Genomic DNA, 22,940 nt, shown 5'->3' on the forward strand with positions numbered 1-22,940 from the left:
GCGACATCTCATGCGTCATGTTATCGCGAGTCGCCCGTCAGAAAAATGCCCTCTTCCACCTGCGGAAGGCTGCTGCCGTCCGAACATTAGGCGTTTCTCCAGTGGTACGCCTGCATTCGAGCTCGAGCCGTCCGAGTCCCATCGTGACCTCGCAATGCACTTCGGCACAAGAACGGCCTCGAAGGCCCTCTTTCCAGTCGCATCGCAACCTCGCTACCGCCACCGACCACTCCCCACTCGATCAGGGGTCCTACATGGGTTTAGACGACTCGCCGTACCCCCCGACCATCAACCAGTCATCGGCTTTTCGAATGTCTGATCCATTCGATACTTCGTCTTTGATTGTTCTTAACGAAATTCCACAGACCCAGCCAAAAATCTTGCGGAAAATACGAGGAATTGGTGGCGATGAGGATGAAATGATGGCGAACTTTGATATGTCAATAAAGGTCGGTCGATTTGATCGGGCGGCGGCTTTGATCAGCCGTTTGAAGACCTTCTACCCTGTCGATTCCCCGGAGTTTCTGGCTCTTCACAACCGCTACCTGAAGGCAATGGTCTCGCACATGATTGTCACCCGGCAATCTGAGATGGTTTTGCCATTGCAGAAATGGTTTGAGGTCGATATGCCGGATGGTGGTGTGAAGCCAGATGCCACTACGTTCGCGGTCATGATTCGTATGTCCCTGCGTATGCTCCACGGCTCTAAACGGGACAGGTCGGTTCGCCGGTACTGGGGCCTTGCCAAGCAGGCAGACCTTCATGAGGATCTTCTGGCAAGCGAGGTGCTTACAGACTTGGATCTTGGTGAATTATCCAAGGTTCGTATCCAGTTTCGGTTTTCGATGATTCATTCGCAAACGTACTAATTATTTCACCGTTCTTAGATCTGTTACTCCTATTTACTCACTCCTACGATCGAGCCGACAGACTTCGATGAGGACGTACCTGAGAGCTCCTCTGCAAGCACAGATAAAAACCCCGAAGTACTTGCTGCGGAGCAGAAGGGTTTGGGTCTGTCTTCTCTGAAAGAGTCGCTAGCCCTTTTCACCGATAGTTCACAAATCACCTTGCCTAAAGATTTCAACGGTACGGAAGAAGAAAAGAGAGAGCTCTACGCCCAGCTCCGACAACAGCGTCTTGAATCCGACACAATGAGGACGGCCTCGAATCGATGGCGTGCTGAGTTTGAGGGAAGAGTCAAATCCGGCGTGGACGTGACTTCGGGTAAGTCAAGGCTCAAGTCCGTGATGAGCCAATGGCATACAGATCTCGTGGAGGGCATTCAGAAAGAGATCAAGCTTGCCGAAGAAGCTGAAACCCAGCCAATCCGCACCGAGGAGCAAAAAGCTCGTTGCGAACATGGCGTATTTTTGCAGTCCCTGGAGCCTGATCGTTTAGCTGCTGTCACTATTCTCTCTGTCATGGATGTGTTCACCCGACATGGAATGCAAAGAGGAACCAAGGTTTCGACAGTTGCAGCATCGATCGGTAAAAGTGTTCAAGACGAATTGATCGCCGATGTCTATCTCAAAAAGAACTCGACCTCTAGCTCTCGTCGCGTCAAGATGCTGAAGGAAATGCTTGCTGGCCGCAGGAGCAAGGATGGTCGCCTACAGTGGAAAGCACTGTCTGAGAATCTGCAGAAAGAAGAGCCGCAGTACGCCTGGACGCCACGAGTTACCGTCAGAATTGGAGCTGTTTTGATGGGCCTGCTATTTGAAGTTGCAAAGGCCCCCGTGAGAAGTACAGACGCCAAAACTGGGAAAGTCACTACGATTATGCACCCGGCTTTCCTGCACGCCTACGAAATGAACTTCGGAAAGCGATTGGGACTCTTTCACATGAACCCTGAAATTATCGACATCATCACCAAAGAACCACCGGCGGATCTTCTAGGTCGTCATCTTCCTATGATATGCAAACCCCAGCCATGGACAGGGGCGAAGAAAGGGGGATATCGTCTATACCAAAGCAACATTGTTCGAGCCACCCCTGGCGAGACGCTGCAGCCAGCCTATGTGAAAGCGGCTTTGGAGAAGGGTGGCCTCAAGGATATTCGAAAGGGTCTCGACGTTCTTGGAAACACCGGCTGGGTCATCAACCGCGAGGTATTTGACGTGATGCTGGAGGCCTGGAATTCTGGGGAGGGTATTGCGAGCTTGGCACCCCTTGATCCGGATCTGCCCGTCCCACCAAAACCAGAGGCAGACGCTGGCTATAATGCCGAAAAGGAGTGGCAACTGAAAATGCGTGATATGGAGAACCTTCGGGGTGGTTATCACTCCATGCGATGCTTCCAGAATTTCCAGTTGGAAGTTGCGCGTGCTTTCCGCAATGAGACCTTCTACCTTCCACACAATATGGACTTCCGCGGCCGAGCTTATCCGCTTCCACCTTACCTCAATCAGATGGGTGCCGACAACGCTCGCGGATTGCTCCTATTCAGCGAAGCCAAGCCACTCGGTGCAGGCGGATTACGCTGGTTAAAAATTCAAATTGCCAACTTGGCTGGCTTTGACAAAGCGAGTATGTCGGAGCGTGAACAATTTGCGATGGACCATCTTGACGAAATTCTGGACTCTGCCAACAAAGGCCTTCATGGCAAGCGGTGGTGGCTGAAGGCTGAAGATCCATGGCAATGTCTGGCGGCTTGCTGTGAACTCCGCAATGCCTTGGCCCTCCCCGATCCCACTGAGTATGCCTCTCGCCTTCCGATTCACCAAGACGGCTCTTGCAATGGACTTCAGCATTATGCTGCCCTAGGCGGTGACAAAATTGGTGCTCAGCAAGTCAACCTAGAGCCATCTGATCGACCATCGGATGTTTACACCGGTGTATCCGATTTCGTGAAGAGATCTGTAGCCAAGGATGCTGCTGAAGGCAACAAGGTCGCACAGGTTCTCGATGGCAGGATCACCCGCAAGGTTGTGAAACAGACAGTCATGACCAACGTCTACGGTGTGACATTCATGGGGGCAATGCGGCAAGTTCGCCGACAGCTCAATGACCACTTTCCGGATCTTTCCAACGAGGTGAAGAAGGACGGTGCGCTTTATATTGCTCGGAAAATTTTTGAGGCCCTAGGGTCTATGTTCAACGGAGCCCACGATATTCAATACTGGCTTGGCGACTGCGCTACTCGCATCACCCAGTCTTTGACACCAGGGCAGATCGAGTCGATGGCAAATCAGGCTTTGTCACCCGCCGAGTCTTCCGATAAAGGTTCTGTTAGGGTCGATCCAACCAAGAAGTTCCAGTCGACCGTCATCTGGACTACTCCTCTTGGTTTGCCTGTGGTTCAGCCATACCGCACCCGAAAAGCGCGTCGTGTCGTGACCTCGCTGCAAACCGTCAGCATCGTCGACCCTAGCGCCGAAGATGTGGTTTCGCGTCGTAAACAGCTCCAGGCCTTCCCTCCCAATTTCATCCACTCACTTGATGCCACTCACATGATCATGTCTGCCAACGCTTGCAATGATGCTGGCCTCACTTTCTCCGCTGTGCACGATTCCTTCTGGACCCATGCCTGTGATGTTGACTCCATGAACTCCATTCTGCGTGACGCATTTGTGCAAATGCACTCCGATGACATTATTGGACGCCTTGCCGCGGAGTTCGATGTTCGTTTTGGCAAGAATTTGTTCTTGGCCAAGGTTGACGCCAACAGTGCAATTGGTCGCACTCTGCGGGCTCGCCGCACCACCTCGACGCGCAACTCAAGGCTCGTGGAGTTGATTGAGGAGCACCGCCGTCAGACTTTGCTACGGTCAGATGACCCCGCGGATCAGGCCGAGGGACGCGCCATGGAAACCTCCGCTGCTATCTTCGAGAAGATGGGTGGTACAGACAAGCACTTGGCTATCGCTAGCACCCTGGGAGAGACCACTGTCGGGCATGTCCCCGACGACCTGGCCGCCGCCGAGCGAGGCCCTTCTTCCAATGTCGACACTAGTGACCCGGCCATCCAAAGTCTCTTTACCGAAATCGACATGATGGATTCCAAGTCTGCCGCTCCCGATGCTGATGTTGTGGACGAGGTTACGGCGGCAGACGCCATTGGGGAAGACAAGGTGCCGACCAAGCAGAAGAGGAAGCAAAAGCCACACACATGGGTCTGGCTGCCTCTACGCTTCCGACCTGTTCCTGCCAAGGGCGCATGGGATCTGACCCGGATCCGTGACAGTCAGTACTTCTTCTCTTGAGAAATCTTTGATCTGGAGTTTTGTCGTTGTTTTTTTTATTCGCATGTGGTTTGGCGTTTTCTTACACTGGATCTTTTGTCGGCATCTCCGCCGATTGTATATCTATATTTTTTACCCCTGATCAGCAAGGACTGCCTGAGTGTATATCCTGTTGCATATGTACATTACGTGAACGATGCGAGCACCAACACAGCGCAGCAAAGTAAATAAATTACCACCCATTTTTTCTGGATGTCTTTTTGATTTGGGAGAGAACCCTCCCCCTTGGGCTACCTTAAGATCACTTCGATTCCAGCACTATTTGTACTGTAATTAAAAAGTTCCTGGCATAGGTATCCGTAAGTGGGTCTAGGTAGGAAGATCGGACTTGTTCTCTAGTCTTCTAGGACATCGTCTGCAATTTCATCTGAATTTTCTTCCGATGCTCGCATCGAATTGGAGCTGTGGTGTTACCTAGCAAGTGATGAATGCTAGGTTGGAATATTCCCAGCAAGCTGAATTTTGGGGAAAGGTGTTCCAGGCGTTGCATGGTGTACTGCTGGAAAGTTGTTGGGGAGCTATATATCCGGACTGTTGTCCAGACAAGGTACCTAAGCTCCATATAACCAACCCACTTTGATAATAAATGGCTTTTCTATGCAACCCTCCAGTAATTCGGTTTAATCTAGATTTGACTTAAGAATGGTGTTTAAATTTCATGGCTAAAGGATGATGAAAAGTTAGTTACACCTAATTGAAGGGAAAACCTGAGATGCAGTCTTTGGAATGATTATAATGCACTTCAAGATTTAGTCATCCATGATGATCGACTGGCCCAGTGGTGAAGGCGCCCGTCTTACACACGGGAGATCGCAGGTTCGAACCCTGCGTCGATCATTTTTTTATCAACTTCCGGCCAAACAAACCATGATCGAATCGGACTTCATAATTTTTTAATGAACTAGATAGAAACAAACTATACGCATATATACTACATAAAGGGGAGTGACGGTGCGGTCATCAGGCATATGTTTTTGACTGGACTAATCAGCTGCGCTATGGTTCAAGCGAGAAATCTTTATTTCTCCATTAAGTTAGCGTTTTCCAGAAGAAGGTCTTCTCGACCGAGAACAACAGAGTCAGCCGGTCCGTAATTGCTGCTCTGCCATTGGTAGTCAGTCAGTCGTCTGGCTCGCTCAAGGTTGTCTGATTATGTATAACGCATAGTCGCCCTTCATCCGGAACATTTGAAATAGCACGATACGCGAAATCCAAACTGCAGGTAGTACCAGATTGCCATCGTATATCAAGTAGCAGAGCTGGTGATTGCTTCTGTAGACAGCGAGTCACTTCATCCCATCTCCTCCCGTCTGGACTGCAAGGTTCTCCGTCCCACTAGGAAGCGGCACAGCGCACCGCTGAAATGCCCGAGCAAATGCCGACGGTGACGTGCTCGCCTCTGACTCAGCAAACAGGTCACGGCATCCCCCGCACCGGCGTTCAATGTGGCATGTTTGCAGTGTTTGTGTCCTGAGAAAGTCGATGTCGTGATCACTGGCCAATCAGACGGCGCATAATCTAACCCCGATGGCGGAGAACGGACTGGACGCTGGGAAGAAAACCGCGGCCACCATATTTTTTTCCTCTGCGCTGTTGGATAGATCAGAAGAGAAGTACAAGGGACATCAATTGTGTCATTTTCTCCTGCCATCCCTCTGCATCCTTGGTGGACCTGCGTCAACGTGCGGGAGATTGCAGGGTGTACCGACAAGCCCCAATATCGCCAGTGATTTTCCCGTCCCACCTGCTGCTGCTGTGACTGTCGCAGCATCTGCCTGCTATGGCATCTATTTCAACTGCTGGCGAGGCAGGTATGTTTGGTTCGCTGCCCCGGCGGCAGGTCAATGGCTAATATTGCGGCTTTCTACCAGTGGCGAGAATCGCCTACTTGGCTAGCGACCTCGTTTTGTCCGTGCAGCCGTCCCTCCAGACGGACTCGATATTCTCCAGGTCCCTCAAGACCCTGAAGGCAAACAACACTGCAAGCGCTCTGTCCAGAGGTACCCCGGTGGTAAGTTTAAATGGCAAAATATCAGGATTTCAAGTTCCTCAGACAGCAGCTGATACCCCACTAGGTGCAAGTCGTGCGCTACAATGAGGACCCCCTCCTGTCTGCTTTCCATCCTCTGCGAAAAGGCGAGTCCGTCTCAGTTGTTACGGGATCCTCTATCTTGATCACCGCTGTTCCTCACCTGTATCGCCTCGCCAACTTCCCGGTTGTCATCCATGTTGCCCTCGAGTCCTCCCCATTCCCCGACTACTCCGTGATCAGCTCGATCCGGCAGTGCGGCTTCACATTCCTGCACTCGGAGACTGTCCAGGAGGCCCAAGATATTGCCCTGACCGCTCACGCGCTGGCTCTCAAGTCTGGAAAGGGTGTTATTCACTTCTTCGACCCCGCGAACTCCTCCAAGGATTCCGCGATCACCGCCGATGACACCGAGCTTGTGAAGAAGATCCTGAACCTGGGCGGACATGTTGCTACCCACACCTCGACTGGTGCTGAGACTTTGTATGCCGATTCTGGCCGTGCTGCCACAGTCTCCGCCGAGGGAATGGAGATTGCTCCTGCTGGTCAGGGTTTGGCTTCGGCTGGTTTGACTGTCCCTTCTCAGACTCAGACCCCCTCGGCAGTTAGCGTTGATAACTCCTCTGTTGGCTCTTCGCGCCGTGACAGCAGTGCTGGAAGCGAAGCTCCCAGCTCTACCGCCACCACTGTGGATAACGCCAGTGCTCGACCGGTCAATGCGGCCGATATCTTTGAGTGGACCTCTCAGATCTGGAATGCCCTATCGAAGGAGGTGGGCCGTACCTACAATGCCATCGAGTATACCGGCCCGGTGGATGCTAAGGCTGCTGTCTTCGTATTTGGCTCTACTGGTGTCTTCGTTGATGCTCTGTCTCACGCCGAGGCCAACAGTGAGCTTGAGAACGTTGGTCTTATCACTGCCCGCCTGTACCGTCCTTGGGTCGGTGGCCAGATTGTGAACTCTATTCCTCACTCTGTCGAGAAGATTGCCGTTTTGGAGCAGGTTCGCAAGACCACCAAGTGGGGTCCGTCCTTCATGGATCTTCTTTCTAGTGTGACCCCCTCCTCCATCCGGGGTCAGTCTTTGAAGGTGGTTGGATACCGTCTTGGATATGTGGAGCCCTCCACCGCTGTGCAGGCTCTCCGCGGCATTCTCCAGAACCTCCAGGCTTCATCTCCCATCCAGAACCTGGATATTGGCAGCTCTCAGGCTCCCACTGTTATTGATACCCTTGAGCAGCCTCACATCGAGAACGCATATCTCAAGATCCTGAACCAGCTCTTCGGCGAGCGCCTTTACATTGCCAATCAACTAGGTGCCAAGAATGCCGGCATCTCTTCGACCATCGCTGCTAGCCCTGAATATGGCTTCGGCTCTCTGCTTGCGCGTAAGGAGCACCGTCAGCGCTTCATTCGAGAGGTTGAGGAGGCCTCCAAGTCTACCACCTTTGCCACAGATGTTCCTAAGACTTGGCTGTCTCGGTGGGCTTTGAGCGTGAAGGAAGCTGCCAAGGCGAACAAGCTTGCCCCTGATGTTATTGCCCGTCTTTCCAACGATGGTTCCAAGCTGTCTCGCCAGCTCTTGCAGTCGAAGAAGCTCTTCTACGACGAGTCCCAGTGGCTGATTGGCTCCGATGCCTGGGCCTATGATCTTGGAAACTCGGGTGTGCATCACGTCCTCGCCTCGGGTGCGAATGTCAACATGTTGATCATTGATTCGCAACCCTACTCCGAGCGCACTGCCGCCGACCCCACTCGCCGTAAGAAGGACATTGGTCTCTACGCCATGAACTTTGGCAACGCCTACGTCGCGTCCACTGCTGTGTATAGCTCTTATACCCAGGTCCTCCAGGCCATGGCTGAGGCCGAGCAGTTCAATGGCCCCTCGGTCGTTGTTGCTTACCTTCCTTACCACAAGGAGAACGACTCCGCTCTCACTGTTCTCCAGGAGACCAAGAAGGCTGTTGATCTCGGTTATTGGCCTCTGTACCGCTGGAACCCCGCGAACGAGGAGAAGGGCGAGCCTAAATTTGCTCTTGACTCCGAACGTATCAAGCGAGAGCTGGAGGAGTTCCTCCGTCGGGACAACCAGCTCACCCAGCTTATGAACCGCCAACCGAAGTTCTCGTCTGTTCTCTCTGACTCCTACGGTACTGAGGTCCGTGCCCTGCAGAAGCGCAAGGCTAAGGACTCTTATGAGAAGCTTTTGGATGGCCTCTTCGGAGCTCCTCTGACTATTCTCTTTGCCTCTGACGGTGGCAACGCCCAGAACATTGCCAAGCGCCTGGGTAACCGCGGTCGTGCCAGAGGCCTGAAGACCATGGTCATCGCCATGGACGAGTATCCCATCGAGGATCTGCCCACTGAAGAGAACGTTGTATTCATCTCCTCTACCGCTGGCCAGGGTGAGTTCCCGGTGAATGGCCGTAGCCTCTGGGAGCATGTTAAGAACTCCGGAGATCTTGACCTTTCCTCCATCAATTACTCCGTCTTTGGTCTTGGTGACAGCCACTACTGGCCTCGCAAGGAGGACAAAGCCTACTACAACAAGCCTGCTAAGGATCTTGATGCTCGCGTTACCTTCCTGGGCGGTCACAAGCTCACCGATCTTGGCCTTGGTGACGATCAGGATCCTGATGCTTACCAGACCGGCTACTCCGAGTGGGAGCCGCGTCTGTGGAAGGCCTTGGGTGTGGATAACGTCGAGGGTCTCCCTGAAGAGCCTGCCCCCATCACTAACGAGGACATCAAGATCCAGTCCAACTTCCTGCGTGGTACTATTGCTGAGGGTCTTCTGGACGAGTCGACTGGCGCTATCTCTGCCAGTGATCAGCAGTTGACTAAGTTCCACGGCACGTACATGCAAGACGACCGTGATCTCCGTGATGAGCGCAAGGCCCAAGGTCTCGAACCCGCCTACAGCTTCATGATTCGTTGCCGCCTTCCTGGCGGTGTTGCCACTCCGACTCAGTGGCTACAGATGGATGCTATCAGTAGCACCCACGGTAATGAGACTATGAAGCTCACTACACGCCAGACATTCCAGTTCCACGGTGTCATCAAGCGCAAGCTTCGTGGCGCCATGCAGGCCATCAACAGGTCTCTGATGGATACGCTTGCTGCCTGCGGTGACGTTAACCGTAACGTCATGTGCAGTTCCCTCCCGGAGCTCTCCACTTTCCACCGCGAGACCTACGCTTATTCCAAGAAGATTAGTGAACACCTCCTTCCTTCCACCACCGCTTACCACGAGATCTGGTTGAAGGATGAGAACGACAAGAAGATTCAGGTCGCCGGTGATGCTGTTGTTGACCACGAGCCACTCTATGGTCCTACCTACTTGCCCCGCAAGTTCAAGATTACTATTGCCATTCCTCCCCACAACGACACTGATGTTTATGCCCATGATATCGGTCTGATTGCCATCAAGGGTGCCGATGGCCACCTTGAAGGTTTCAACGTCCTGGCTGGCGGTGGCATGGGCACCACTCACAACAATAAGAAGACCTACCCTCAGACCGGCCGCATGTTTGGCTTCTTCCCCGCGGAGACCGTCCATATTGCTTGCGAGAAGATTATGCTTGTCCAGCGTGATTTCGGTGACCGCAAGAACCGCAAGCACGCTCGTATGAAGTACACCATTGACGACATGGGTGTCGACGTCTTCCGCAGCAAGGTCGAGGACCTTCTGCCGGATGGCCTGCGCTTTGCTGAGCCCCGCTCCTTCAAGTTCGACTCGAACGTCGATACCTTCGGCTGGCTCAAGGATGAGAAGGGCCTGAACCATTTCACCTTCTTCATTGAGAACGGCCGTATCGAGGATACTGCTGACTTCGCCATGCGCACTGGTCTGCGTGAGATTGCTTCTCTCAACAAGGGCGAGTTCCGTCTCACTGGTAACCAGCACCTGATTCTGTCCAATATCGCCGATGAGGATCTGCCTCTCGTCAAGGAGACCATGGCCAAGTACAAGCTTGACAACACTTCTTTCTCCGGACTGCGTCTGTCCTCTTCGGCGTGCGTTGCTTTCCCGACTTGCGGTCTTGCCATGGCTGAGTCTGAGCGCTACCTGCCCGTCCTCATCTCCAAACTGGAGTCCACTCTCGAGGAGAACGGTCTTGCCCGTGATAGCATTGTTATGCGTATGACTGGCTGTCCCAACGGCTGTGCTCGCCCATGGCTTGCCGAGGTTGCTTTTGTTGGAAAGGCCTATGGTGCTTACAACATGTACCTGGGCGGTGGTTACCACGGCCAGCGTCTGAACAAGCTGTACCGCTCTTCTATCAAGGAGGATGAGATCGTGGAGATCATGAAGGGCCTTCTCAAGCGGTACGCCCAGGAGCGTCACACTGATGGCGAGACTCCCGAGCGCTTCGGTGATTTCCTCATTCGTGTTGGTGTCATCAACGCCACCACTGATGGACAAAACTTCCACGAGGGTGTAAGTGATACCTGATATCCCCGAATTCAATAAATGAGATTTTAACATTTTCTTACAGGTTGCGGAAGCGGATGAGGAAGAGGAGTAAATACGTGGGACCCTATCCAACTTAAAATGACCAACGTCTCATGACCGCCACGGGGATTTGATAAAATGTGTGCCTGTTGGTTTTGCAATAATATTTGTGTCAATGTCCGATTTATGTCTCTAGATGCATTGTTTGTTGGCGACCTTTTCGCTCGTGCAATAACTTCTGCTTATATGATATCATCTTTTTTATTTCTTCATGTATTCATGGGTGTGGTGCAATATCTACCTCTAGGATGCATCTGTTCAAATTTTTTTTTTTTTTGTGTATTTCTTCTACTTTAGTAGTGCGTTTTACTCTTTGTTTGAATACTGTTGTGAGCACCTCTAGGCGTCATCCAAGCTTCTAGGTAGCCTTGAAAGTTGACGCTGTAGCAACGATTGCAACCAAGCGGCGACAGATGGAGGCATCTCTGGGAATGCGAGCCTTGACCCTCGATTCTTTGCCAAGAGCCGACAAGAGTCGCGACTGACAACACTGTAGGTCAAGAGGGGTCCAGACCTGCCCCATTAGGAAATTGGCTGAAGGTTGGTCGAGATAGAGTGATGCGCGACATAAAGATTTCGATCAGATAAGATTGAAAATGCGCATTATTTTGTCTCAAGATTAAAAATCTATTTATTTTCATTTTCATTTTAATTATCATGACAGATCATAAAAAGAGTACTGAGTAAACTGTTGCTCTTACTGTTCCCCATATTCTTCTCGGAACTGGTGCCTGGATTGTCATTGGTGCGAGCCAAGTCAAAGGCTTCCATACGGCACAGAATTATAGCCACTGTCATTTCCCACGTATCTTTTCGAAGTACTCTGGGAAGCTTTATTGGGTATACGATTGCTGCCGCCATTTGGACTGAGGGATTGCTTCCTTACATGATATTCCCTGCGGATAGTTCCGAGTCACCCTAAAGAAGATCTTATGGCTCTACTAAATTTCTTCGAGCTAGGTACCGATGGATGACCTGATCCGCCAGGATGCTGCTGTCTGTGCATACATAAGACCAATGTACTATATTCTCACCGCTACTGTTCTGGCGGTTAATTCCGGTCGTTGTCTCTTTGATCATGTCACGTATAATCTTCGTGAGTGATTACGTTGGGCCGATGCTAATGTGATGTGACAGATTAATGCTTGTGAAAACCCAAAAAAGTGGCTACCAACACTGGTCTTGACGGTGAACCCGATGAAGTTCAGAAGGCAGGACCCTGATGAAAGGAGTCGGGTCTGGAGACAGGTGAAGTATACCCACTACAAAGATCGCTGAATAAAGCAAAAAGCCGAGGACGCCTTGAACCCCCTCGCGGAACAGATACGGTCTCGCACAGCAAGCTGCATCCTAAAAAACGCGTCGAATGACCCCATCAAAATTTCCTGAATCTGAACTTGCGAAGCATACTCTTCCAGATACCAATGAAGAAAGCTTCCAATACCATTTGTATAACCCATTTCGTGCTTGGACCGGCCATACCACCATCCCAATGTTCCTTAATCGCCCTCCCAAAGCGAGAAGATTCTAATTCTTGCGGACTGACTCGAATAGATTCCAGTCCATGACGGACTTCGTATAATGCCGGTCCAGAATTGTCAATCCATAAGGAGGGTTGTGTATCGAGTGATGCCCTCGAATGATGCCAGACTCGGTGTCGAATTCGGCTCAGAACGGCAGTCATCACCTTCCATGTAAGACCGTACTCGAGAAGACCAATGATGCCCCCGGTGGAAGCCATCAGTTCTTCGAAGGATACGTGAAATTGATCGGTCGGCGTGCCGACAAGGTAGATGCCCGCAGCATCGAATTGGATACCGAACATCTAGACGAATGCACATTGAGAAGGTGAGATGATATGGTCGGCACTTTTACAGTGACATACCTTAAGTGTTGATCCCGGACGTCTTGCACAATTTGCCTCGCTCAATCCCAGGGACCACCGCTCGCAATTTCTTCGGTCATTAGCACCCAGCAGACGAGCAGAAGCAAGTTTTAACGTTGGAGTGAGATACATACCGCCAACCCGGGAATCCATATAAGGAGTATGCATCATGAAATAGGAGTTTATAGAATTAGAACGGCTCTGAATTGTCACAGACCGGATCACACGCATTTATATTGGCGAAAAAATTAGGGCACTCAACGACTCGCAGAGACTGCCAGCCTCTAAGCCACCGGCGGATAACGACGATCATAACTCTAATTCGCAACCCGTCTTTCCATGTTCGTTATAGATAGCTGTTTCATGCTAAACCTTCCCCTCCGGGGGTTCCTCGGCAAAAACGCAATATAGTATCAGGCATCCATTGGGCACAACTTTTTAGGAGAAATGCACCAACCGGTGCCCAGAATAAGGGGCTAGCCATTTCGCTGCCTGTTACGCGCAGCTCAAGTGGCACCTTTGGCGGGGCCATGATCGCGACTAATGCAAAAGGGGCTAATAGTGATGGGGCTTCAGCAGGTGCTTCAACAGGTACCAATGATACAAGTATACGAGCGGTAGTAGGCGTTGCGCAGTGAACGTGAAAATGTGATAGCGCGTGATAGTCATGAGAATGTGTGCATCCATGATGGTATGTTATATGGCCAAGAGGGCTGTGAAATATTTCAGGAGCCCTTTGCCTAAGTAGATGAAAATGAGGTAGAATATATGTTACCCAAGGCGTTGATAAGCAGACCCACGCCCCTATCAAGCCAATGCACATGATCCGAACGCCAAAGGAAAAGGAAATGCAAATCAAGAGCTGGGACCAGAAAGCCTTGGCTCTCGGTACTAGGCCAGTCGTTCCGACTCCTACATTAACTCCACATTACCCAAGATGGCTCAGGCGTAGATCACCGACACATATGATAGATGGGATGTTCAGAGTACTGCTGAGCCCTTTGAAAAAAACCGATACGAGTGCAGCGTTTTTCATTTGGACGTGGAAATGCGACAAGAATGGTCTTTCCAGGTGCTCCCTGCCGCACAGAGATCGCCAGGCGAAGCGCTAGCGATTCTTTGTTCGCAAAAATTGGGGGCGAAAAATGAAATGGGCACAAATCCCAAATGTGTGTGGACTTGGTCCTCTCGCTGAAGATAGCGAGTAGATTTGTGATATGTCCGGCTGAAATAGCAAGGAAGGTCAGGGCGAAGCTGGGTGGGGATGGGGGGAGGTGGAAAGGCCGTGACGGATCATGAGTTGCCGCTCAAATAGACGAATGCGGTGTTTTGTGGTGATTCATTAACGAGGCTCGGTCCAGTCCTGCATCTTGACATTCATGCCCGGAACATGCTCGAGGATGGGTTGCTGGAGAGCAGCACTTCGAACGACCGACTGGGATGGCTGAGGGGGACCAGTTCCAGAGCGACGTCTGCGTTCGCGTTCCAGAGGACCCGGCAGTTCGGTACTATTGTTACTACTGCGGTTGCGGAACTTTTGACCCAGGTTTCCTAGCCAGTTGCCCTCTTCCTCTTCGCCAAGCCAGTAACTGTGACCGATGCCAATCATAATACGGCCCAGCTTGCCCTTCCATCCCTGTCCGTCGGGACTATATGGTGAGAAAGGCTCACGGTCGATGTCGGCAACGCTCGCGACCGAGACGTTGCGGCTGTGGGTAGGGAGCTGGGTGTGGCGAGGGATCGCAACCCAGAGGCGAAGCGTCTGACGAGCGAAAGCGAGCATCACGAGAACAAAGTAGACACGCATAGCCCACAGAAGGGAGATGAAAACGATGCTCTGGAAGCTCTCGGGCTGGTAGACAGCATTGCTGAGCTGGTCGGCGCTGCGAGGTGGGTGGGCAACAAAGTTGTTGCCCTCCTTGGTGTTCTGGATCTCGACATAGGCGGCATCGTACTTGGGGCTAGTGAAGCCGGCGGTCTGGGCGATGGTTTCACTCCCTGGGCCAGAGACTTTCCCGCTGCCGCTGTCGTAATGCTGGGACACGACGAGGAACCAGGTCACACCGAAGGCGGCCGTGTAGGCGGCATTGATGAGACTGTCGAATAGGTAGAGCCAGGCGAGAGCGAGACACTCGAGGGGCGATTGTTTGCGGATGTGCGGGAAAAGCAGGGCAGCGAGGGCCAGGGCAATGAGGGAGTAAATGTACATGGACAGCTGGACCGGAGACAGGTGGTAGCCTGTCAGCAGGGCGAGGAGGCCATACAGGCCACTGATCTTGTTGAGTAGCAGCGAGAGGGTGATCAGCGATGCGCCCGTCTCCAGGCTCATCACGTAGAGAAAGGTCTGCTCAGTCACGAGATGATTAGCTCCAGCCCACAGATAAGATCGCGAGATTTGCGACCGAAGCATTCAGTGCTCACCTCTGGCCGCGGGATGCGGAGATAGCGCGATGAGAATCCCATGGCGACGGAGACCGGAAGGGCCGAAGAAGGCGACGAGGAGACGTGAGGATCTGTTGTATATTGGCAGGACAATAAGAAGGGACCAGGCCCAGTTGTGGCAGTCGATGGCAGTGATGGCAAAGGAAGAGAAAAGGCTGGGACTGAAGTGTCTGGCACCGCAAGTGGCCCAGGGGCGCCATTTTCCGGCCGATCCGTGCAGATCACCTGCCCGATTGCGACTGGCGGGGCTGGGCGGCAGTATCGCTAACTTATGTACTTCCGTACTATATGGACTATGTGCAGGATGGATGCAGGAATAATGTGGCCGATGAATAACCTTGAGGTCCCTGGCTTTGAGAGTATTCGAATTCATCACAACAGTAACGATATGAGTCCCAAGGGAGTTTGTTGGCTTGGACGACGAGCTTACTATCAACGCACTAGCTCTGAGTGGGATAGTCTAAAACATGTCCGTATTTGCCTACTCACTTTGGAACGAAAGCACCACATATGAGACGATACTAGTAGAATATCAGAGTGAAGAGTTTGCTTTATAATGGGCTCAGCCTGTATAATGCCATGGCGAGTCCCAGTAATGGAATTTATGGCGACCTAGTTGCCCACTGTTCTCACGAGATTCTCAATATGTGGATCGGTCAATGACCAGATCTATGTCAGCGGGCGAAGTCTTTGGCAGAGGCCTTTTTGTTGGCTAGTCCGACTCAACAGCCCTCACACAAGTATAGTGGACGTGGTGGGAGCATCGCAACCCTAGCAAGACGGCATCCTCTGCCGTTAGTGGCCATGCCATCAATGTCCGAGATCGAACAAGTCCTGGAAGGGTAGGGCACACAGTGTAAGTTCCGACATATCTTGATCTTCCGAACCGGATTTGTGAAGTGGCATGAGTCGGTACTATTCAGAAGATTTAACCAATGGGGCCGACTTTCTGACATCCTCTAGAGAGATACCGTTACGCGGACTATGGCGCGCGCGAACAGCACCATATGACAGGAGTCGCGAACAATATGGATACGGTGAAAGGGCTCTAGGACAAGCACTTTGTGGCCGTAGAGAGAGATAATATGGGGGCTGAAGCATAGCCCTACGCAGAGGCTTGTTGCTTGCACGAGTGGCTCCTTTGCGAATGGGGCCAATGGGGCCAATGGGGCCAATTGGCAAGCTTGGAGATTTGGAACATTTCAGCCCAACTTGCGCACGTCTCAAGAAGTGGAGTTGCTTTGTCACGAGTGCACCATTGTATGTCAAAGGGGGTGTTGGGTCTCCTCTGGGGCCATCGCAATCTTGTGAAGCCATTGTCAGGGAAATATACTTAGTCCAACGTCCTCTATTTTCCCGTCATCTTGGTGAAAGATCTCGAATCAGCTTTTTGAAACTTTCGCTACTGTCGAATCTAAGGTATATTGTAAGGAACCAAGGATGACGACATGGCTGGATCTTGGGAAGTAAAATGTATAACCGGCCCGGATAACCGGGCCCTTAGACCCAATATGCTTGCAAGATTCCGACAAGGGCTTGCGCGTAGATCATATCCACCACATTGGTCCTTCTATGGTCCTTCTATCGCGCATGGACGACATTTCTGGGTCTCCGGAGAAGATTCCAGACATTTGCTAGCGAAGATTCGCTAGTCTAGCCACCGCGCACGCTACCACACCCTCGGCGTTGGGCTCGAATCCGAATGAGGAGGGAGGAGGAAGAGCTTCCCCACCTTCGCGGTTCTGAATCATCAGGCCCAATGGATGACATCAGTCCCGCCTGCGTGCACATATTTTCCCACTAGCGTCGGAGGCGACCCACTAAGCGCGGGAGCGCCGTCTTGGGGGCGAAGGTTGCACCAAAATTTTTAGTAGTTACTCATCTACGGAGTAATACATCGGCAGTTACTTTGACTAGTTGGAGCCGTCGGATGGTGGGTCTGGACGGTTAAGTCGGAATCTTGTTCCTTTCTGACCCCGTTTTCCACTTAAGCCCTGAGAAAGGCACCTGTTTATATTGGCGGCCTGGGCCGCTGCCTGGAGAACCTTCTTCTCGACTAACTCACTCCAGCTGTCCCCAAGGTGCCAAGGCGATACGGCGTGCCATAGCGTCGGGGGTAGCTGTTTAACCTCGGGCCCCTTATTGTCATCCTCGCCAGATAGTCATCATGAGCAACAACCCCGACATGATGGACCGAGAGCTCGCAATGGCCGAGGTCGACGCCAAGCCCCACTCCTATAACAGGGGCGAGGAGAAACGCAGAGCATCGGCTGAGGCCGAGAGGCCTTCGACGTCAGGAACGAGCATGTCGTCGACGGGCTCCAGTAGCTCAGTCGAATCCAACCCGAACTTCCACAGGCTGCAGTCGCGAAACACCGAAGTGGATCTGGAGCGTCGCCGATCAACAGTCTCCCAGGCACTGAGCCGGATAGAGACTCAGCGTCTTCAACATTCGATGACCGTGGGTGAAAGCGTCAAGTCACGACCATCCAAGCTCCCGTTGCCAGCATTCGGTGCCGGCAAACCTTATCCCCCGCAGCTACCGAATCGAGACGATTATGTCGTAGAGTTCGATGGCCCGGATGATCCTTTGTACCCTCAGAACTGGTCAATTAAAACCAAGTAGGTCCTCATGTTCGTCAACTGTCACCGAATAAATACTTACAGCCCGTCTTGTTCTAGAATTTACATTAGTGCAATGCTGGCATTCACTAGTATCTGTTCGACCTTTGATTCGGCTGTTTTCAGCGCTTCATCGCGAAATGTTGCCAAAGTCTTTGGCGTTAGCCTCGAAGTCTCAACTTTGTCTAGTTCGCTCTACATCTGCGGCTACGCTTTTGGCCCATTGATTTGGGCTCCTCTGTCTGAGCTGAAAGGTCGCCGCCCTCCGATCATCTTTGCCATGCTGGGCTTCGGCATCTTCAATACGGGCGTTGCAGTTGCCAAGGACCTGCAGACGCTGATGATCTGCCGTTTCTTCTGCGGCGTCTTCGGCAGTTCGCCGCTGGCCGTTGTGGCTGCTGTTTTCTCGGATATCTACAACAACCGTACTCGTGGTATTGCAATTGCTTGTTTCTCTACCACTGTTTTTCTGGGTCCCCTCATTGCTCCGTTCATTGGGGGTTTCATCAACATGTCGTATTTGGGTTGGCGCTGGACCGCCTATATCCCTGCATTCATGGGGTATGCGGCTTTCGTGATGAACCTTTTCTTCCTGAAGGAGTCTTACCCTCCAGTCGTCCTTGTTGACAAGGCTGCGGAATTGCGCCGCCGCACCAAGAACTGGGGGATTCACGCAAAGCAGGAGGAAATTGAGGTTGACCTAAGGGATCTGTTGATCAATAACTTCTCCCGTCCACTCCGACTGCTGATTAATGAGCCGCTTATTCTAGCGGTGACAGTCTACCTCAGCTTTATCTATGGCCTTCTCTACTGTTTCTTGACTGCTTACACCCTCGTCTTCCAAGGAGTCTATGGTATGAATGCTGGAATTAGTGGTTTACCCCTATTTGGCATGGTCGCCGGCCTTTTCATTGCTGGCACCTACATCATCCTTTCGAGCGGAGAATACAACCGCAAGCTGGATAAAAATGGAGGTGTTCCTGTACCTGAATGGCGCCTTCCACCTGTGATCGCTGGTGGTGCCCTTTTCGCGGCTGGAATCTTCTGGTTTGGATGGACTGGTTTCACCAACAATGTTCCTTGGATCGTGCCTACACTGAGTGGCTTATTCACTGGATTTGGTCTCTTGATTATCTTCATTCAGCTATTCAACTACCTGATTGATACTTATCTTATGTTGTGAGTGCCCTGACCGATTTTTGAACCTCTCAAAGAACTTTTCCTTCTGACGAGATACCACTTAGTGCCGCTTCTGCCATTGCAGCAAACACATTCTGCCGTTCTATGGTAGCAGCAAGCTTCCCACTCTTCTCGCGCCAAATGTTTGAAAACATGGGCATTCAGTGGGCTGCTACACTTCTCGGCTGCCTCGCTGCCTGTCTAGTCCCCATTCCCGTGGGATTTTGGTTCTTCGGAAAGAATCTGAGAATGAAGAGCAAGTTTGCACCATTTTTCGAGCCTGCCTGTGAGGCGCATGCCAGAGACGAGACCGAAGAGATCGAAGCAGACGGAAACGCTTGAACGAACTCCCCAAAATTGTACATGGTTCTGAGCTCCTAAAAGGGGCGAGAAAAAATTAGTAATGTGAATAATAATCTCCCCAATTATGTGAATATTATCAGGAACTTTTCTCCGGAGTCAATCAAACATTTTTATCACCCAGACAACTCATCATAGGTGGCTGAAGCCGAATCTTTTCTGACGGCTAGATTGAAGACAGTCGAAATTAGGTTGATCTACAAAAAAGCAATATGATTTATCAACTCCAGCCTGGTTGGCTCGGCATTTTTCCGCGCTTTAGTCATCGATACATGTATTTACCTCGGTTTCTTGCAGCGATTCTATCGTTCACTTCACCGAGTACCGATTGGCCTACTCGAGAAGAAGCGACTAGTCGGTTGTCTTTACGCGAAAGTGAATGTTGAACTATCTCATTTGGGGCCTTGTCCGAAAATTCGGGAGCGGACTCGGGTGGCATGTCACCGTAATTCCAAAAGGTCAAATGCCATAGTGAGATGTACACTTGCAAGAGATGCATGTTGAACAGGACAAAATGTGTTCTCCTCGAATCACAGAGAGGCCTGGTAGGTACCCGCATCTGGCGCGGCATCCTTGAATACGGTGACATGTCGTGTAGACTTACGGTAGCTATGCAGGAATATCCGAAAGGGAAGTCGAGCTAAAGATCGTCACCGGCCAAGTATGCTGCGAAAGCCGGCGTCCATGAAGAATACTGGGAAAACTGACAATCAACTGGGGGAATTAGCGCCTTCCTTACCTGAGGTCGAGCCATTGTTACTACCCGAGGACTCCGTTGTTCGCTCATTGGACAGGACATGCGACACAAGTGAGAAAGACTGTGACCATCGATTCTATTTGCATATCGTCGACAAGTGCGTGAATTCGACATCATCCCCGGTGTCGAATAGTAGAATACCCGATTGCTTGGTGAGACTTTTAGCCGAACATAATACGTCCTGTTGCCCACCGTAGAAAGCGCACCCAACTATCAAAGGCGGTTTCACTTTCCAATCGATGAAGGGGTCGATCTTTCCGAAAGGGGTGGATCTCTCCGAAAGAGGTCAACACGACATTGTACAAGCCCAGATTTCAAGAAGCTTAAAGATCGGGTTGCCGATGCTGCTGATAGAATTCTATTAGCAGAAATTATAGCCTGGTGATGCCGTGCAACCACATTAGCCAACTCGACGCAGAAGAGCGCTCTATTGAGGAATAATTGGACGAATTTCACTTGCAAGTACCCGAGACCTTGAAGTAAAAAGGGCTGAGTGTGGACAGAAAGTACAGAATATGAGTAGAATTGCTGCTCTTGGCGTATAAGTAATGTCTCCGCATCCATTTGCATGTTCCAAAGCTTTGGCGTGAAGCTTTTCCGTCGACCTCCTCATAGCAACAGTCAAGAAATGTCACAGCCATGGGGCAACCATTTTGAAGCCCTAGAAGCAGTAAATGAAGTAACCCGAGTGATGGCGGATCTATTCTCTGCATTCATGGGAAGGGCCCCTGTTACATCCATCTGTAGGTTACCCCCTATCCCCCCCCGTACACCTCCAAAGGTTCTTGACCTTTGTGCAACAGGAACCGTGCTATTACTCACACTTTAGCAACGCACATTGCCACCATATGCACTTCGCATGCAATAGGTCGAGGATGGCCGAACACCGAGCCTGTGTCTGCATGCTTAGCCTAACTTCGCTAAACAGTCCTGGCCAGTTAGCTGAATGGTTTTCAGGCTGTTTGTCTACATTATAGATCGCCTCAAGACCATATCCAATCTACTTAATGGGGTCAAAATGAGACCGGGGCATCGAAGACAATGATTAATTCCGGTAGTATTGATTTCTCGGGTCCATGTACGCACCTGTAAATTACTCCGAGAGCATCACGTCATTTCAAGTAAGAGATATCTGGCCATCAGACAAGGTTTAATTCTCCAATCATGGGAAATTTGTTCTTTATTACCGACTTTCTCCTGATATGCTTGCTCGGGACGAATATTCTGAAGATCAGGATTCATCACCCCCAAATTTCTTTGATCCGCGGCGCCTTCCAGGGGATACCTCGCATACAGCCTTTACCTCCTGACACGTTTGAACCTTTGGACGGATGGGTCTACAATACTACTAAGATTGGATGGGAGGTCGGGGTTGTCGGTTTATTCTAGCCTTGACCTATCTCTCATCGAGGACTGGCTGAAGTTTTCAGAAGAGAGGTCACTATCTTCGAAGATTTGGTATTGCTTTCCCTACACTTCCTCATTCATCTTATCTACTCACCTCGCACCACACCCAAGTTCTTCAATCCGGCTAAACAAGATGATAACATGAGGATGAAAGACCAACTCGCATTTCTCTTTTCCTCTCGCTGGGCTGCTTGCCTGGTGACATTTTTATTCACATCCAGCCTGTTCTTGGTGGCAGGCCGTGATGGGAAGATTGACCGGTACGCGGACAAATGACACTTCTATATATTCAATTCTATTTCTGACGAACTGTACAGGTCTCAGCCCCTGACCAAGGCCCCGTCTTTGATGACCATCCACAATATCTACAAGGATCTCATCGTGCCGGTGGCTGCGAGAGAATTCACGACTCCGGATAAAACATACTTGCTGCTGCCGGAACTCGACGTGCGATTCACCCAGCATCTTGGGAAACAGGTCCTGATTCTCGACATTGATTCACGGCCACTCAATGGGCCCGGGGGTCTTCTAAATACCACATGGTCCGACGTCGCGGCCACTCGTGGAGATAAAATAGGAAGACTGAGCCATTTCATGTTTGGTAAACTCGGTCCTGGCTATTTCCTTGGCATAGCTAATGACACATTCAGCAATGATCCATGGGTACGACTATAAATTGGTGACAGTTTCCAACCTCGGCGAGAGACATGGAACCTGGTCCAAGGTCCCAGTCATCAAAGAGGCATTGCGGCATCACCAGTTTGTTGTCTTCATGGATGCCGATGCAACCTTCCATTATCCGCAGCTGCCTCTGGAATGGCTCTTCAATTACTGGGACATCACCCCCGACACCCTCATCGCCATGGCTGTGGACCCAAACGACCCCGAGAATCTTGACGCACGGGGGCGTATTTTCCTGAATACTGGATTCATAATTGCACAGCAAAGTCCGCGCACGATGGAGCTTTTTGAAGCTTGGGAGTCCTGTCCGGAGAACAACGTCGGATTCCCAGATTGCTCTTGGTGGTCCTTTCATTGGCCGCACGAGCAAGGGGCGTTTGGGACTCACATCCGATACCTATTCAACCAGCCGGAGGATGTGAAGGAGCTCCCCTGTGCCGAGGCCAATGGATGTCCTGACGTGGCTAATACTGGGTGTATCGGAGAGTTCGTGCAACACTGGTGGGCGCGAAAAGACCGAGTTGGCCCGGCTGTGGGAGAGTCGATCATACAAAACTTCCTGCCACAGCTGCATTCATTGTTCAATCAACTATCGCACAGTTTTGTGGACAACGTGGATGACCCATTTGGGGTTGGAAAGGGTACTCCTCCCGCTGAACCAAGTGAATAGAGGATGAATACGTGAGTCTTTGTTATTGGCTTCGCCCTAACATTTAGGCTTACATATAATCAAGATGGAATAAACTTATGGCTCGTTTTACATGAAGAACTACAGTGACGTGAAAATGCCATATTGTACAGCTTCATGGATTATACCA

At 51.2% G+C, this 22,940-nt stretch overlaps 6 protein-coding genes across 6 annotated transcripts; 4 read left to right on the forward strand and 2 right to left on the reverse strand.

Moving 5' to 3' along the window:
* Positions 1-17: 17 nt before the first annotated feature.
* Positions 18-4,205, forward strand: N7482_006806 (DNA-directed RNA polymerase; the record flags this gene model as incomplete). The annotated part of the gene is made up of 2 exons (XM_056688931.1): positions 18-821; positions 888-4,205. The coding sequence occupies 2 exons, from the start codon at positions 18-20 to the stop codon at positions 4,203-4,205; spliced, it is 4,122 nt and encodes a 1,373-aa protein (XP_056541360.1).
* Positions 4,206-6,024: 1,819 nt separating this feature from the next.
* On the forward strand, positions 6,025-10,802 carry N7482_006807 (sulfite reductase (NADPH) subunit beta; the record flags this gene model as incomplete). The annotated part of the gene is made up of 4 exons (XM_056688932.1): positions 6,025-6,055; positions 6,116-6,255; positions 6,320-10,714; positions 10,773-10,802. The coding sequence occupies 4 exons, from the start codon at positions 6,025-6,027 to the stop codon at positions 10,800-10,802; spliced, it is 4,596 nt and encodes a 1,531-aa protein (XP_056541361.1).
* A 1,362-nt stretch (positions 10,803-12,164) lies between these two features.
* On the reverse strand, positions 12,165-12,614 carry N7482_006808 (uncharacterized protein; the record flags this gene model as incomplete). The annotated part of the gene is made up of 1 exon (XM_056688933.1): positions 12,165-12,614. One exon carries the CDS (start codon positions 12,612-12,614, stop codon positions 12,165-12,167), a length of 450 nt encoding a protein of 149 aa, XP_056541362.1.
* Positions 12,615-14,016: 1,402 nt separating this feature from the next.
* Positions 14,017-15,084, reverse strand: N7482_006809 (inositol phosphorylceramide synthase regulatory subunit KEI1; the record flags this gene model as incomplete). The annotated part of the gene is made up of 1 exon (XM_056688934.1): positions 14,017-15,084. The coding sequence occupies one exon, from the start codon at positions 15,082-15,084 to the stop codon at positions 14,017-14,019; it is 1,068 nt and encodes a 355-aa protein (XP_056541363.1).
* A 2,199-nt stretch (positions 15,085-17,283) lies between these two features.
* N7482_006810 (MFS transporter) lies at positions 17,284-19,259 on the forward strand (the record flags this gene model as incomplete). Its single annotated transcript, XM_056688935.1, has 3 exons — positions 17,284-17,738; positions 17,799-18,917; positions 18,983-19,259. The coding sequence occupies 3 exons, from the start codon at positions 17,284-17,286 to the stop codon at positions 19,257-19,259; spliced, it is 1,851 nt and encodes a 616-aa protein (XP_056541364.1).
* Positions 19,260-22,093: 2,834 nt separating this feature from the next.
* Positions 22,094-22,792, forward strand: N7482_006811 (uncharacterized protein; the record flags this gene model as incomplete). Its single annotated transcript, XM_056688936.1, has 1 exon — positions 22,094-22,792. One exon carries the CDS (start codon positions 22,094-22,096, stop codon positions 22,790-22,792), a length of 699 nt encoding a protein of 232 aa, XP_056541365.1.
* Between the last annotated feature and the right edge of the window lie 148 nt (positions 22,793-22,940).

This window comes from Penicillium canariense (assembly GCF_028826845.1).
Source record: "Penicillium canariense strain IBT 26290 chromosome Unknown utg000004l_segment0_segment0, whole genome shotgun sequence".
NCBI classification, from domain to species: Eukaryota; Fungi; Ascomycota; class Eurotiomycetes; order Eurotiales; family Aspergillaceae; genus Penicillium; species Penicillium canariense.